This window comes from Canis lupus, chromosome 2 (assembly GCF_011100685.1).
Source record: "Canis lupus familiaris isolate Mischka breed German Shepherd chromosome 2, alternate assembly UU_Cfam_GSD_1.0, whole genome shotgun sequence".
NCBI classification, from domain to species: Eukaryota; Metazoa; Chordata; class Mammalia; order Carnivora; family Canidae; genus Canis; species Canis lupus.
This window is the reverse complement of record NC_049223.1, coordinates 16,893,737-16,910,646: the sequence shown is the minus strand read 5'-3', so window position 1 is coordinate 16,910,646 and position 16,910 is coordinate 16,893,737. Positions and strand designations below refer to the sequence as shown.

The following is a 16,910-nucleotide window of genomic DNA, read 5'->3' as shown; positions in this document are numbered from 1 at the left end:
CCTTTAATAACAACCCATTTCCATTGTGTATCATTGTTGTTAAAATACCCATTTCAATCAATGCACATAGGCTTATGATTTTGATAGTATATTCATGGTTTTATTAATGTAGAAAAATGTAGCATAGACTCATGTTAAATGAAGCCTTAGTCTTGTTCTTTCATTTGACTTCCTTGTTTTCTTGCTCTATTCTCTTCTGATTCGATGACTTTTAGTATTATGTTTGGATGCTTTTCTTCCTTTTGTGTATCTGTTATAAATATTTGGTTTGTGATTACCATGAAGTTCATATATAACATCCTGTGTATGTATAGCAATCTCTTTTAAGTTGATGGTTACTTCAGTTCAAACAGATTTTAAAAACACTGCATTTTTACACCCTGCCTTGTTTTATAAATTTTTTTAAATTTATTTTTTATTGGTGTTCAATTTACTAACATACAGAATAACCCCCAGTGCCCGTTACCCATTCACTCCCACCCCCCGCCCTCCTCCCCTTCTACCACCCCTAGTTCGTTTCCCAGAGTTAGCAGTCTTTACGTTCTGTCTCCCTTTCTGATATTTCCCACACATTTCTTCTCCCTTCCCTTATATTCCCTTTCACTATTATTTATATTCCCCAAATGAATGAGAACATATAATGTTTGTCCTTCTCCGACTGACTTACTTCACTCACCATAATACCCTCCAGTTCCATCCACCTGGAAGCAAATGGTGGGTATTTGTCATTTCTAATAGCTGAGTAATATTCCATTGTATACATAAACCACATCTTCTTTATCCATTCATCTTTCGTTGGACACCGAGGCTCCTTCCACGGTTTGGCTATCGTGGCCATTGCTGCTATAAACATCGGGGTGCAGGTGTCCCGGCGTTTCATTGCATTTGTATCTTTGGGGTAAATCCCCAACAGTGCAATTGCTGGGTCGTAGGGCAGGTCTATTTTTAACTCTTTGAGGAACCTCCACACAGTTTTCCAGAGTGGCTGCACCACTTCACATTCCCACCAACAGTGTAAGAGGGTTCCCTTTTCTCCACATCCTCTCCAACATTTGTTGTTTCCTGCCTTGTTAATTTGCCCCATTATCACTGGTGTGAGGTGGTATCTCATTGTGGTTTTGATTTGTATTTCCCTGATGGCAAGTGATGCGGAGCATTTTCTCATGTGCATGTTGGCCATGTCTATGTCTTCCTTCATCTTATAACCTTGAGATCATCCTGAGCCAAAACCAAAAGTTAGACATTAAACCAGCTGAGGCACCCAGGTGCCCCTAAGATAAGAAATTTAAAATTGAAGTATTAGGACTTAATCTCAACTGAAGCTTTTCCTTGGAACTTCCTGTCAAATGAAAACATTTCTGAAGATAGGAAATTGTAGAAGATAACCTTTACCTGCCTTTTTGAAATTTATAATAGTATTAAATATGAATATTTATAATTGGAAATACTTGATTTCTATAAATCTAAATATTTTCCATTAATTTAAATGTTTAATAAAATGAGCTGTCCCTGGTCATGAATCCTCAGTTTCTTTTGGCTTAAAGTTCTTTGAAAATCAAAATAAGAATTACTTTAAAAAAATTCTTTTGTTATTTTAGTCCTCTTTTCCCATTAAGCTTTCAAGAACTAGAACTTTTTTTAGTTCTTGAAAAATAAAATGCTGACCATATGACTAGAAGTGCAATAGACCTGTTGTATATGCCATTATTTCATTTAAGGCACCATAGATTGTATGATGCCCCACTACATTATGTACCAAGGAGAAATTTTTTAAAATACTGCCATTTATAGTTGTAAGACATTTTGAATTATAAATTGCATTGCAATGTCAGAGATATTAAAAGGTGACAAAATGAGCATCTTGGAATCATTGAAATATAGTATTCTTGCTCATCCTTAAAACACAGCTGCAAAGAAGGCATAATTGGATCACTTTACCTAATTGAATGTTGTCTTTGTAAGTTGTAGTAGTAGTTATAATATTTCTCCTAGGAAGTATTCTAAACGCTGTGCATAGTTCCCCATTTAAGGATCATGATGAGGTCTTGTGAGATAACTATGCTTTATTTTATTTATTATTATTGTTTAATAATGTCTATAACCAACATGGGGCTCGAACCCTCTGGCCCCTGAGATTGAGTCACATGCTCTTCATAGTGAGCCAAACAGGAGACTCAACATAAGTATTTCTATGCCCATTTTGTGGATGAGGAAATTGTGAAAAAGCTAAGTGATAACTATTAAGTGACAGAGTTCAAGTAGGAATCAAACCCAGGTTGAGCTGCCTCCTGAGGTCATGCTCTTCCTAATCAGATAGGCTGCTTTTTTAATAGAGTGGTGAATAATCACTAATAAATATTGTACTTTCTTCAAAAGAAAACTAAATCTTTGTTTTGAAGTCATAAGAAAAACATGCTATTTAACATTTACAATTACATTAATTAATTGCATGTTTTGAAATAGTACACTGTAATTTCCTGACAAGCCCTTTCACTTTCACAGGACTGCTCTCCACTTGGCCTGTGCCAATGGCCATGTAGATGTGGTGACTATCCTGGTAGAGAGGAAATGCCAGCTCAACCTCCGTGATGATGAAAGTAGGACAGCTCTAATGAAGGTATGTGGTCACAGCTAAGTCTGCCTGAGATAGATTAGATTTAATTACTTGGAATGAACATTTGTTGCATTTAAACATAAGTTGTTGGTAAACCTGTGGCATGTTTAATTTAAATTCCCCCAAATTATATTCTGTTTCTTGGTGTAATACTGACAGGCTGTACAATGCCAAGAAGAGGCATGTGCAACTATTCTGCTGGAACACGGTGCTGATCCAAATCTTAAGGACAACAAGGGTAACACCGCTCTCCATTATGCAGCCTTTGGTGACAATGTATCAATAGCAGAGAAGCTGCTTTTACAGAATGCAGATATAGAGGCAAAAAACAAGGTACAGATCAACTTTATTTACAAAGTATTTGACGCTATGAATATATTATATATTTAGCTGTAAAAGATTTTATTTTATATACACACACACACACACAAACATACACACACACATACACATATATATATGTACACACAGATGCTGAATTTAATACATCAGGTCCTGTCATCATGGAAACAACTCCAAAACCAAGGCAGGGAGGCCTAGAAAAAAGTGATGCATATGTAAAAGGCAAAGTTCCATCTCCCAGCCCCCCTTCTACCCCAGGAAGGAAATCTTCCCGTTAGGGCCTGGGAGTAGATGGTGCCCTCAGAGCCCAGGATTGAAGGCCTAGAGGGGAGTGAGGTGATGATGGAGGCTGAGTACTGTGCAGAGGCTTAGGAAATGGGTGCTTCTGGGGATGAGTAGGAGACCGTGACCCAGAGGAGTAGCTTGGGTGAGTGTAAATGCGAGGAGAAAGCAGCAGGTTGTAATAGGCCGTGGGCACTCTAGGCCCTGAGGTTCAGAAGATGAGAGCAAGGGAATCAGGTCATGACATCCTACAGGTGGTATCTACTTGTGCTGGTAGCCACTCTGCCAGCCATGTACCACGGTGAGGCCTCCCATTCCAGAGAGTAGCTCCTGCTCAGCCTATGTAGTTCCTCAGTTGGGTGGTAGGTGGCCATGGGGAGCTGGTGATGACCACACTTGCTAGTCTCCCTGTGTTTTCATTGACGTGCATTGCCTTCAGTGGCTGCCCTTGCGGAAACACTGTTGTGTGCCATAGATAGGGTCAATTTCTCATATTTGGAAGCTCAAGCATTTACTGAATGATAATATTTGGAAATAACTGTCTAGGGTTTCACTTTAAATAATGATACTTTTTATTTTAAAATATTTTATTTGAGAGAAAGAGAGCATGAGAGAGAGCAAACATGAGTAAGGAGGAAAGGCAGATGGAGGGAAGAAGAGGCCTTCCCACTGAGCAGGTAGCCTGAAGCACCGGGCTTGATCCCAGGATTAGGATTATGACCTAAGCCAAAGGTAGATGCTTAACCCTCTGAGCCACCCAGGCTCACAATGATCCTCATCCTTCCTTTTTTTTTCTTTTTAAAGATTTTATTTGTTTTAGAGGGAGTGAGTGGGGATATGCAAGCAGGAGGTGGTGAGGGAGAATCTGAAGTAGACTCTGCACTGAGCCTGACTCAGGGCTGGATCTTATGACTCAGATCATCACCTGAATCAAGACCAAGAATCATATACTTTTGGGTGCAATTGTAAATGGGACTGACTCCTTAGATTCTCTTTCTTCAGTCTCATTGTTAGTGTGTAAGAAATGCCACTGACTTCTGTGCATTGATTTTGTATCCTGCCACACTGCCAAATTGCTGTGTGAGTTCTAGCAATCTTGGGGTGGAGTCTTCTGGGTTTTCTATGTAGAGTATCATGTCATCAGTGAAGAGGGAGAGTTTGACTTCTTTGCCAATTTGAATGCCTTTTATTTCTTTTTGTTGCCTGATTGCTGAGGCTAGGACTTCTAGTACTATGTTGAACAGCAGTGGTGAGAGTGGACATCCCTGTCTTGTTCCTGATCTTAGGGGAAAGGCTTCCAGTGCTTCCCCATTGAGAATGATATTTGCTGTGGGCTTTTCATAGATGGCTTTTAAGATACATAGGAATAAACCTAACCAAAGAGGTAAAGGATCTATACCCTAAAAACTACAGAACACTTCTGTAGTTCTCATCCCGTTCTGTAGTGCTCATCCTGTCAAGTGCCCCCCTCGGTGCCTGTCACCCATTCACCCCCACCCCCCGCCCTCCTCCCCTTCCACCACCCCTAGTTCGTGTCCCAGAGTTAGGAGTCTTTATGTTCTGTCTCCCTTTCTGATATTTCCCACACATTTCTTCTCCTTTCCCTTATATTCCCTTTCACTATTATTTATATTCCCCAAATGAATGAGAACATACAATGTTTGTCCTTCTCTGATTGACTTACTTCATTCAGCATAATACCCTCCAGTTCCATCCACCTGGAAGCAAATGGTGGGTATTTGTCGTTTCTAATGGCTGAGTAATATTCCATTGGATACATAAACCACGTCTTCTTTATCCATTCATCTTTCGATGGACGCCGAAGCTCCTTCCACAGTTTGGCTATTGTGGACATTGTTGCTATAAACATCGGGGTGCAGGTGTCCCGGCGTTTTGTTGCATCTGTATCTTTGGGGTAAATCCCCAGCAGTGCAATTGCTGGGTCGTAGGGCAGGTCTATTTTTAACTCTTTGAGGAACCTCCACACAGTTTTCCAGAGTGGCTGCACCACTTCACATTCCCACCAACAGTGTAAGAGGGTTCCCTTTTCTCCACATCCTCTCCAACATTTCTGGTTTCCTGCCTTGTTACTTTTCCCCATTCTCACTGGTGTGAGGTGGTATCTCATTGTGGTTTTGATTTGTATTTCCCTGATGGCAAGTGATGCAGAGCATTTTCTCATGTGCATGTTGGCCATGTGTATGTCTTCCTCTGTGAGATTTCTGTTTATGTCTTTTGCCCATTTCATGATTGGATTGTTTGTTTCTTTGGTGTTGAGCTTAATAAGTTCTTTATAGATCTTGGAAACTAGCCCTTTATCTGATACGTCATTTGCCAATATCTTCTCCCATTCTGTAGGTTGTCTTTTAGTTTTGTTGACTGTATCCTTTGCTGTGCAAAAGCTTCTTATCTTGATGAAGTCCCAATAGTTCATTTTTGCTTTTGTTTCTCTTGTCTTCATGGATGTATCTTGCAAGAAGTTACTGTGGCCAAGTTCAAAAAGGGTGTTGCCTGTGTTCTCCTCTAGGATTTTGATGGAATCTTGTCTCACATTTAGATCTTTCATCCATTTTGAGTTTATCTTTGTGAATGGTGAAAGAGAGTGGTCTAGTTTCATTCTTCTGCATGTGGATGTGCCAATTTTCCCAGCACCATTTATTGAAGAGACTGTCTTCCAATGGATAGTCTTTCCTCCTTTATCAAATATTAGCTGACCATAAAGTTCAGGGTCTACTTCTGGGTTCTCTATTCTGTTCCATTGATCTATGTGTCTGTTTTTGTGCCAGTACCACACTGTCTTGATGACCACAGCTTTGTAGTACAACCTGAACTCTGGCATTGTGATGCCCCCAGATATGGTTTTCTTTTTTAAAATTCCCCTGGCTATTCGGGGTCTTTTATGATTCCACACAAATCTTAAAATAATTTGTTCTAACTCTCTGAAGAAAGTATTTTGATAGGGATTTCATTAAACGTGTAAATTGCCCTGGGTAACATTGACATTTTCACAATATTCATTCTTGCAATCCATGAGCATGGAATATTTTTCCATCTCTTTGTGTCTTCCTCAATTTCTTTCAGAAGTGTTCTATAGTGTTTAGGGTATAGATCCTTTACCTCTTTGGTTAGGTTTATTCCTAGGTATCTTATGCTTTTGGGTGCAATTGTAAATGGGATTGACTCCTTAATTTCTCTTTCTTCAGTCTCATTGTTCGTGTATAGAAATGCCATTGATTTCTGGGCATTGATTTTGTATCCTGCCATGCTACCAAATTGCTGTATGAGTTCTAGCAGTCTTGGGGTGGAGGCTTTTGGGTTTTCTATGTAGAGTATCATGTCATCGGCGAAGAGGGAGAGTTTGACTTCTTCTTTGCCAATTTGAATGCCTTTAATGTCTTTTTGTTGTCTGATTGCTGAGGCTAGGACTTCCAGTACTATGTTGAATAGCAGTGGTGAGAGTGGACATCCCTGTCTTGTTCCTGATCTTAGGGGAAAGGCTTCCAGTGCTTCCCCATTGAGAATGATATTTGCTGTGGGCTTTTCGTAGATGGCTTTTAAGATGTTGAGGAATATTCCCTCTATCCCTACACTCTGAAGAGTTTTGATCAGGAATGGATGCTGTATTTTGTCAAATGCTTTCTCTGCATCTAATGAGAGGATCATATGTTCTTGGTTTTTCTCTTGCTGATATGATGAATCACATTGATTGTTTTACAAGTGTTTGTTTATGGTATATGTTGATAAAGATTTCAAGATTTTCAGGATAATCCATATTAATTTATAATATATATTATGTATTTATGTTAATTTCTTAGAAATAGAATTTTCTTTTTCTTTTTCTTTTTTATTTCAATACTTTATTTATTTATTCATGAGCGACACAGAGAGAGGCAGAGACCTAGACAGGGAGGGGAAGCAGGCTCTCTGTGGGGACCCTGATGCAGGACTTGATCCCAAGACCCCAGGATCATGATATTCGACCACTGAGCCACCCAGGTCCCTCAGGAATGAATTTTCCAAATTAGACTTTATAAGTTGTTTTTTATATTCCTTTTGGAATATCTGCAAGCCATTTGTGGTTAATCCTGGTTCTAGTTGGCTAGATTATGCATATTGCAGATAGTATTATCTTCCTCCTTGGTATTATTCCCCCAAAATGCAAATAATTTAGTAGCTTTGATTATGCTAAAAATAATCTGTATAAATCAGTATTAGAATTTTTTGCTTTATTAAAATATTTTATTTAAATTCAATTTGCCAGTATATAAACACCCAGTGCTCATCCAGTATTAGAATTTTTATTGATTAAAAAAAAAGGAATTTTTATTGATAAGCCATTATATTTTTATTTCTGATTTACATTTTGCCTATAATATAAAATAATTATAAATAGCAATCATAGTGGAAACTAGAATACAAACAGGTTTTTTTTAGAAGTAGATATGCATTAGCGTCCCAGAATTATTATAATTGAGAATAAAATCTCATATCGACTTATTTTCCTTAGCGTAATATCCTAAGTCAGTCATAGAAAGACAATTATATAATCTCATTCACATGTGGAATTTAAGAAACAAAACAGGATCATAGAGGAAGAGATGAAAAAATAAAAAAGATGGAGTGAGGGACAAAGCATAAGAGACTCTTAATTATAGGAACCAAACTGAGGGTCACTGGAGGGAGTAGGGTGGGAAAATGGGTTAACCGGGTGATGGACATTCGGAGGACACATGATGGAAGGAGCACTGGGTGTTACATAAGACTGATGAATCACTGACCTCTACCTCTGAAACTAATAATACACTATATGTTATTAACTGAATTTAAATTAAAAAGGTAAAATTTTAAAATCTCATATTGAGCTTTATAACAGCTAAGATAAAAATTAATCATTTTATAATAGAAATTTCAGGGACTACTTATTTATGGATCTATTGATTTATTTTTAAAATTTTATTTAAATTCAATTTGCCAGGGGATCCCTGGATGGCTCAGCAGTTTAGTGCCTGCCTTTGGCCCAGGGCGCGATCGTGGAGTCCCTGGATCAAGTCCCACGTCAGGCTCCCAGCAAGGAGCCTGCTTCTCCCTCCTCCTGTGTCTCTGCGTCTCTCTGTCACTCTCTCTATGTCTATCATAAATAAATAAATAAATCTTTAAAAAAATAAATAATTTCAATTTGCCAACATAAAGTATAAAACCCAGTGCTCATCTCATCATGTGCCTTCCTTAACCAAGGATTATTTTATTTAGTATTAAGCAATCAAAGTTCATTTGAATCTTGTTTCTTTTATTTTTATTTATTTTTATTTTTAATTTTTACAAAGATTTATGTATTTCAGAGAGAGAGCGCACACATGCACAGTCTTGTGGGGGTGGAGGAGGGGCAGAGGGAGAGAGTATCTTAAACAAACCTGGTGCTGAGCACCCAGGGGAGCCCAGAACCCAATGCAGGGTTTGATCCCACGATCCTGAGATCACCACCTGAAACAAAACCAAGAGTCCCTCAATTAGCTGCGCCAACCAGGTGCCCTGAAACCTCTCTCTTTTCATTCAGAGTCCATCTCCTTAGTGACTTATTTGGAGCAGAAGTGATTTATGTTGACATCTGAGCTCCCCATACCACTGATAGAACAGAATCAAGCAAGTTTGTACAACCTGGAGAAAACCTTCACTTTTATTGGAAAGTTCTTAAAACTATACCCCTGGGAACTCAATATTTCTCAAATATTAAGGTTTGCTACAAAAAGGTATTGTCAAATGGGGATAAGCAAATTTAGGACTTCTTTTCTGCTAGATATATAGTGCAGTTTTGTAATATTTCTCAAACACAAATGATCACTGAATCTTTCTTTTGGGGCACAGTATGTACCTTCTTGCAAGTATATATTCTTTGGAATATAAGAAACACAACTCCAGAGATATTCATTAAAATCAATAAAATACTTTAAGTATTTACTACTATGTTTTAGAGATTGGGGATACAGAGATAAAAAAAAAATAACCCCTTCCTTTGAGAAGCTCTTGGTTAAATGGGGTGAAATAAAATAACTAGAGTATACCATGATCTATATTGTGATAGAAGCAAAGATTCTTGGAACCAGGCAACGTTTGAAGTGAGTTTGTAGAATGACTGCCGTTCATCTGTTGAAGAGGTAGAGGTCTATTTTATTTTTTTAATTTTACTTTTTAAAATTTTTATTTTTTTGAGAGAAAACGAGCGAGCAGAAGAGAGAGCACAAGTGGAGGGGAGGGACAGAGGGAGAGGGAGAAGCTGGCTCCTTGCTGCAGAGGGAGTCCAAGGTGGGGCTCCATCCTGAGACCCTGGGATCATGACCTGAGCTCATGAGCTGAAGGCAGACACTTGACCAACTGAGCCACCCAGGCTCCCTGAGAAAGGAGTGTTCTAAAAAGAAGGAGAAGCTAGCAAAATCACAGAGGGATGAGAAGGAAGGGGCTATTTTTATTTCTTTCTATATGTTTAAGTTTAGAGGATCATTTAGAAGTTTTACAATTCAGTATGCAAATATGTAATTTTGTAAATTATAAGTTGTTTTTGCACTTTTACAGGATGACCTGACACCACTTTTAGTTGCTGTAAATGAAAACAAAGAGCAAATGGTGAAATTTTTAGTAGGAAAAGGAGCAAATATACTTGCAGTTGATAAGGTTAAAAGGTACAGTATTTTTTGTTATGTTTTTTTCTTTAAACCTTAACAATTTCTCAAGTTGGAAAGGTTAGCTTGGTAGCAAGAGGATTAATTTATAATTATGTGGTAAAAATGTCGGCATGAGATCAGTTAGGTAGAAAGCAATTATTCTGACAGGCCAACATGAAGAACAGTGTATAGCAGAATTCAGAATCCTTTGTAAAATTGATCGATGTCATTTGCAGTAGTTTTTTTGCCCTATGATTTTATATTAGCTAAAAGGGTTTCATATTAATATTAGTTTTATAGTGTAGACTCCCAACTTTTAGTTATTTTATAACACAATTTTGGACCTCTTAACCCTTTTATTAATGTTAGGTTTCTACTTCGTACTTTTCCTTAAAAGATGCATATTAAGCATTAATAGGAGTTGTTTTGTTTCTTGGATGACTCTTTGCATTATTACTTTTTGTGGAAGAATACTGATGTTGTTAGATGATCCTGAAGTGGTTAATTACCATTACCAGCTACTATGGGTTCATCAGTTTTTATTTTTCATGTCCTGTATGTTTTATTATTTTCATTTTTAATTGGTATCAGTAGAAGGATGAAAGAGAACTTTATTTGAATAGACTTTTACTTTAATGAGGAGAAATCATAGTTGGGTGATAAAGAGAAAAGAGATGGGCTTTAGATTCACAGAAGACTAGGTTTAATTCCTAGCTTGCCTCCTTGCTGGATATGTGACCTTGGAAACATTATTTACCATCACCAGATGCATTCATTTCCAGATATGAAGAAGAGGATAATAATATATTCTTCAAGGCTGGTTGTGTATAAACAATATTTTATATATATAGCATTTAATTTAGTGCCTACTACATGCTTAACTTAGCATCATTAACTGCAACTATGACTGTTTTATTAGTAGTAGTATTAATATTATTGTTTTAAACCTGTAAATAGCTTTTACACTGACCTGGCCTCCAGGTGGCTTGGAGGTACACTGTATCAGTTTAAGGAAGAAATGGGGAATATTTTTAAAATGACTTTATTTATTTATTCATGAGAGACACACAGAGAGAGCTAGAGACACAGGCAGAGAGGGAGAAGCAGGCTCCATGCAGGGAGCTCGATGTGGGACTCAGGCCCTGAGCCAAAGGCAGAGACGCTCAACCTTTGAGCCACCTAGGTGTTGCAAAATGGAGAATTCTTTTTAAAAACCCTCACCTATTGAGACAAGTGATCTCAGCATAGTTTCTTGTTCATCAAAGGATTTTAAATTAGCAACTTCTAATATAATACTCATGTGGAACAATAGGCTTCTTTATTGTTCCTTCATCTTAGCCATGGGGGTAATTTTCAAAGATGAACACTTGAACATGTTAGTGGTCAATTCTGTAGCAACAAGTGAGATGTTACCCTGATAAAATATATCAAATTAGGTGCTTAAATACTCTGAGTTCTTAAGGATGAAGTTATCTTTCTGTTATTTTAGAACGGTCCTCAAGCTTGCTATAAAATATGATGTAAAAGATGAACCATGAAATATACTCAGGCTTCTCTTTAGAAAGGTTTCCTTAAGATGTATATGGATGGACTGCAGAAGAATATGCTATTATTAATAGTTTTAATATATAAGTGTTTACATTAAATGCTAGTCATTACTGTGCTACCTGCGTGGCTCAGCTGTTGAGCATCTGACTTGGACTCGGGGCGTGATCCCGGGGTCTGAGGATTGAGTCCCACATCTGGCTCCCTGCAAGGAGCCTGGTTCTCCCTCTGCCGATGTCTCTGCCTCCTCTCTCTCTGTAAGTCTGTCATGATTCAGTAAATAAAATTTTAAAATAAAGTGAAAATGACTTAAAAATGCTAGTTATTACTATACCAGGGTTTAAAATATGGTAAAATACTGTTACTTTCTATGTAACAGCTGAGAAGTTATAATTTGATTCAGGTAGTTTGGGGATGGCAGTGAGTTAGAGCCTATCATCACCCAGAAACAAAGCAAAAGGCTAGACTAGTTAGGAGTAGCAATGGGTGCAGGATTCTTTATGTCAGGACTCTTGAGACCTTTATCCTTAGGGATCCTCACTGTATCTGTTTCATTCCAACTATAACCCTTCTGCGTGGGGTACACATAATGTTACATCTGGGTGCTTTTAAAAAAGATTTTATTTATTTATTTGAGAGAGAGCACAAGTGAGGAGGTGCAGCGGAGAGAGAGGGAGAAGCCAACACTGCTGAGCTGGGAGCCTGACACAGGGCTAGATCCTGAGACCATGACCTGAGCCAAAGGCAGATGCTTAATCTACTGAGCCACCCAGGCACCTCATTATCTGTTTTTTCTAACTAGTTACCTGTGTCTTAAGATGTTCAGTTCAGTAGAAAACTCTATACTTTTCCTTGAGGGTTATGGCCTATACTTCCCCCCTTGAATTTTCCAAGAACATAAGGGCTTCCCTAATACCAGAGAGACATTCCTCCTTCATAAGCCATTTGGATGGAAAAAAGGACATGCTCATCATTCTGTGGTTTCCTTTGATTCTGTTCCTGCAGCATCACTATTGAAACTGGTTCTGCACTCTGATCATGATTGACTTTTACTCCCAGGATGCCCTTGCTGATCTTCATTCCTCAGTCCTCATGGTGATCCACACTTAGACTTCAAACTTACAACCTTTTTTAGTTTATTACATATGATTATGTGCTCCGCTGCTATTCCAAAGCACCGGCGTGCTGTTCTGGCAGCTGGGACTCCTGGCTTTAGCCCCATACACCCTTTCCTTCACACTCAAAAACCTTATGTGGAAACCATATGTTAGCCCAGACCTTCATGATGAATTATCCTTTGAGGATTTTGTTCGTCTTTTCTGCTAGCAGATTTTAGTTGTGACCATTCTAAGCTGTTAAAGACATTCAAATAATGCTACAGGAAGAGACTGGACTTTGCTTTCCCCCTTGTTCCTAGATCTATACCCCAAGCCTGCTTTAAATCCTGTGGAGTGCCTTTTCTTATTAGGTCATGGAAGGTCTCATATTGCCCTTCCCAGAGTAGTGGGCATCACCTTTCCTGAGAGGCCATGTTTTGGGTATAATATCTCATTAAATCCTCCTCTAACAACCTTGTAAACTAAGACAATAAGATTCCTATTTTAGAGGAAGACTTTGACTGGAAGAGAAGTGCCTGGTCCAAGAACAAATAGCTGTTGGTTATAGAGCTAGGACTTCAGGGTTTGAGACACTTTCCATTATGGCAAGCTCTTAGTTTACTGAGCTATAATGCCCTCAATTCATGACTAGTTGATCTTACTTTTGATTCTCCTTTAATTATAATTACATACTTAATAAAAGTTTTTAGAACTTATAAATTTTAAGTATCTATTGGGTAATTTAAGTTTTGATGTTAACTCTGATATTGTTTGAAATACTCAAGAATTTGGTACATTTGGTAAATGTCTTTCATATCAGTATTAAAAGAGTAACATTGTTTATCACTCTTTGTTATATGTAGCAGTCACCAACTAATTTCTGAACATAAAGAAGAAATGAAACCTGAAAATTCTTCACAAAGTCACAATCTAGGTATGACTTTTTAGAGTGAATTACATATGGTGGTCCTAACATAGATGAAGTCAGAGTAAGGAAGTTTTGATAATGAAAGAGCAATGAAAAAAAGAAAAGAAATCCAATGTGTAAATTGCATGGGTATTTTTTTCTTAATTTCTTTCTTAATAGTCTAGGATTCAGAATTATTTAAGAAGTTAATTGTAGGAAATATAAGATATGAGGCAATATTGTCTGAAAAAAATTCATTATTTTAGTTTTTTTAAAGATTTTATTGATTTATGCATAAGAGACACACAAAAAGAGGCAGAGACATAGGCAGAGGGAGAAGCAGGCTCCGTGCAGAAGCCCGATGTGGTACTCAATCCCAGAACCTTGGATCACAACTTGAGCCAAAGGCAGTTGCTCAACCACTGACCCACCCAGGTCCCTTATTATTAGTTTTGATACCTAAAATCCCACATAGTATCTTTGTGTAAATAAGGAAAAAAAGATTTTTAAGTTAGTATGTTTTATGTTTCCTCTATAAACATTATAAAAAATTATACTTCTTATAAAAATGGATCTTTTAATTTTTACAAGTAGATTTCACTTCGCAAATATTATTACATAGTGATTTGTCTCATTAAAAAGGAACTATCCTTAAAACTGGAACTCTGCAATACCCTGCTGGTACTTTATAGAAATGGCAAACAATAAGAACTGCAAAACTTAGTGTGCAGCAGTACCAATGAGGTTGTTTTTTTAAAATGTAACTATAGTACGGAAGCCTGTTGAGAAGTGAGAAGAGTACATTATTTTACATGTTATATCAACACAATCTCACTATTAGTAACTTCATTTCTCTTAAGTCAAAATGTGAATTGTTGACTTAATAAAGACAATGTTTTCTCCTGTTTGTTGAATAATACCATAATTTTGTAGGAATAAGATACTCTACTGCCATTAGTTAAAAGATTATCATCATAAATATTCAAATAGGGCAACTTGGGCTCAACAAATTATAATCAAAGCACAAAAATGGTTCCCAGTAACAAAGATGTTAACATTGCTTCCTAGATGTGGGGCCTAGTACATTGAATGGTTTGAAATGTGGGAAGAAACCTTTAAGTTAGTGGATCTCTATCACAGAAATTCTGTAGGTTGGCTTTGGTTTTGCGTGTTATAGGAAACAAAGATGAAATAGAGTTTTGGTCTTTAAAGGTGCTCATAATAGAATAGAGCTATCTTTGTGTTGTTGTTGGTTTTTTTTGTAAGATTTTTATTTATTTATTCATGAGGGAGAGAGAGAAAGAGGTAGAGACACAGGCAGAGGGAGAAGCAGGCTCCCGCAGGGACCCTGATGTGGGACTCAATCCCAGGATTATAGGATCATGCCCTAGGCCGAAGGCAGGTGCTAAACTGCTGAGCCACCCAGGGATCCCCTAGCAGGTGACTTCTAATAGTGACTATAATGGCGATACCTGGGTGGCTTAGTCAGTTAGGCATCAACCCTTGGTGGGTCAGGTATGATCTCATGAGATGAAGACACACATTGTGTTGGGCATTGGATTCTGTGCTCACTGGGGAGTTGGCTTGAAGATTCTCTTTCTTTGCCCCTCCCCTCCACTCTTATACCCTCACTTGCATGCATGCTATCACTAAAATAAATAAATAAATCTTTTTAAAAAAACCAAATAGGCACTAAAACAATAGGGACCAGAATTGTTTTGATGGTTCAGTGATGTCATCAGTATTCCAGTTGTATCCTTTTCAGCTTTCGGTTGGCAGTATTTTTTCTCTCCTTTCCTTTCCTTTTTTTTTTTTTTTTTGTTTTTTGTTTTTTGTTTTTTGTTTTTAGATTTTATTTATTTATTCATGAGGGACACAGAGAGAGAGAGGTAGAGACACAGGCAGAGGGAGAAGCAGGCTCCATGCAGGGAGCCTGATGTGGGACTCAATCCCGGGACTATAGGATCACGCCCTAGGCGGAAGGCAGGTGCTGAACCGCTGAGCCACCCAGGGATCCCCAAGAAAATATTTTAAAAATAGTTTTTTTATTTATTTGAGAGAGAGATAGACAGACAGCAGAAGTGAGGTGGGAGGGCAGAGGGAGAGAGAAAAGCAGACTCCCTGAGGGTCTCCACCCAGGACCCCAGGAGCATGGCCTCAGCTGAGCTGAACTTTGTGATGAGGTGTTTCATCCTGAACTTAACAGTCTCTACTGAAAAGCTGGAGAAGTTCCGCTGTGTTCCAGCCAAATATGTATAGTCTGTTTTAACTGCTCCTAGTAGTGGAAGTCCAGAAAACTCATACTGTTTAAGTTTGCCATTGTCACTTTATGATAATGACTCTGCTAATGATACCATTTCCTGTCAGTCTCATGGGGTTTGGTTACAATAATGGTCATTAGAAACATTCACTTGTAGGTATCACATTCTGATAACTAGAATTCTTTTCTTGAATTTGGTAAATATAGAGGAGAAAATGAGATTTCTTAATGCATTAACTGCCTACCAATAGTACAATTAATATCCACTGTGGTGTGGTTTCCAGGTATGGTCCAAAGGAATACTTTTCAACAAGTCATCATCGGTCTTACACTTTTAATATTCTGTATTTTTCTACTGTTGATTTAAAATGTTTTTTGCTGCTTTCTTTACTAGTGGATAAGAATTCTGAAGAAGACTCTTTAAGCAGGTAGGATTTTTATGGATTTTTTAAAATTATGTGTTAACTAAGGGAGTGCAGAGAAAAGCATTTGTTGAGTGTTCTCTTCTGGGCTAGACACTATATTATGTGCTTAATATGTGTTATATAGTCATTGCAATAGTTTCACCAAGTAGCTGTGCTGTTATAGCCTACTTTTTATTAACTAGTCAGCTGTGGTTCAGGGAGGTGGATTAATTGACCCAGGATTCCATAGTTAATGAGTAGCAGACCCATGATTTGACTGTTAGCCTGTGTGGCTCCCACATCCATTCCTTTGTCCTCAGCAGCACTGGAATTAGGATACAGATCTTAGATCAACTCAGAAAGTCGAATTTCACTATGTGTTAACTCTGATTTAGAGTTTTCCTAAGAACCAGGCTAGTCCAAGCATTTTCCTAATATATTGGACACAACTAGTAATAACTAGAGGTAATTATTGCAGTGGTAACTAGTTTCTTGTTTTTACTGTCAAAGATTTTGGAGTGGATCTCAGTTACCTATGGCCACAGTAAGCAAGCCCTTTTACATAAGCAAGCCCTAGTGTGGCGAGTTCTTAGATTTAGTGCCGTCTGCTCCCCTTGAGATGAATGATTTTTCTGAGAGTGAAGGATACGTAATCTAGGTATAGACCATGTTACATTAATTAAATGTATCATCTATTTAGCAGATATTTCTAAGCAATTGTCTATTTACTGACTTCTCAGTCTAATTTCCCCCTTTAGGCTGGCACATTTGATAAATTCTGTGAAGCTTTTTCTTTCTTTCTT

General features: G+C 37.8%; 1 protein-coding gene across 1 annotated transcript; it reads left to right on the top strand.

Annotated features, from left to right (window-relative positions):
* The first annotated feature begins 2,482 nt into the window (after positions 1-2,482).
* Positions 2,483-16,119, top strand: LOC119876054 (ankyrin repeat domain-containing protein 7-like). The gene is made up of 5 exons (XM_038529959.1): positions 2,483-2,617; positions 2,774-2,947; positions 9,806-9,912; positions 13,400-13,470; positions 15,988-16,119. Exons 1-5 carry the CDS (start codon positions 2,612-2,614, stop codon positions 16,068-16,070), a joined length of 441 nt encoding a protein of 146 aa, XP_038385887.1. The 5' UTR covers positions 2,483-2,611; the 3' UTR covers positions 16,071-16,119.
* Positions 16,120-16,910: the final 791 nt, after the last annotated feature.

Coding starts and splice junctions, on each gene's coding strand:
- LOC119876054 (XM_038529959.1), top strand. Junction 9,913..13,399: donor GCAGTTGATAAGGTTAAAAG/GTACAGTATTTT, acceptor TGTTATATGTAG/CAGTCACCAACTAATTTCTG. Junction 13,471..15,987: donor TTCACAAAGTCACAATCTAG/GTATGACTTTTT, acceptor TGTGGTTTCCAG/GTATGGTCCAAAGGAATACT.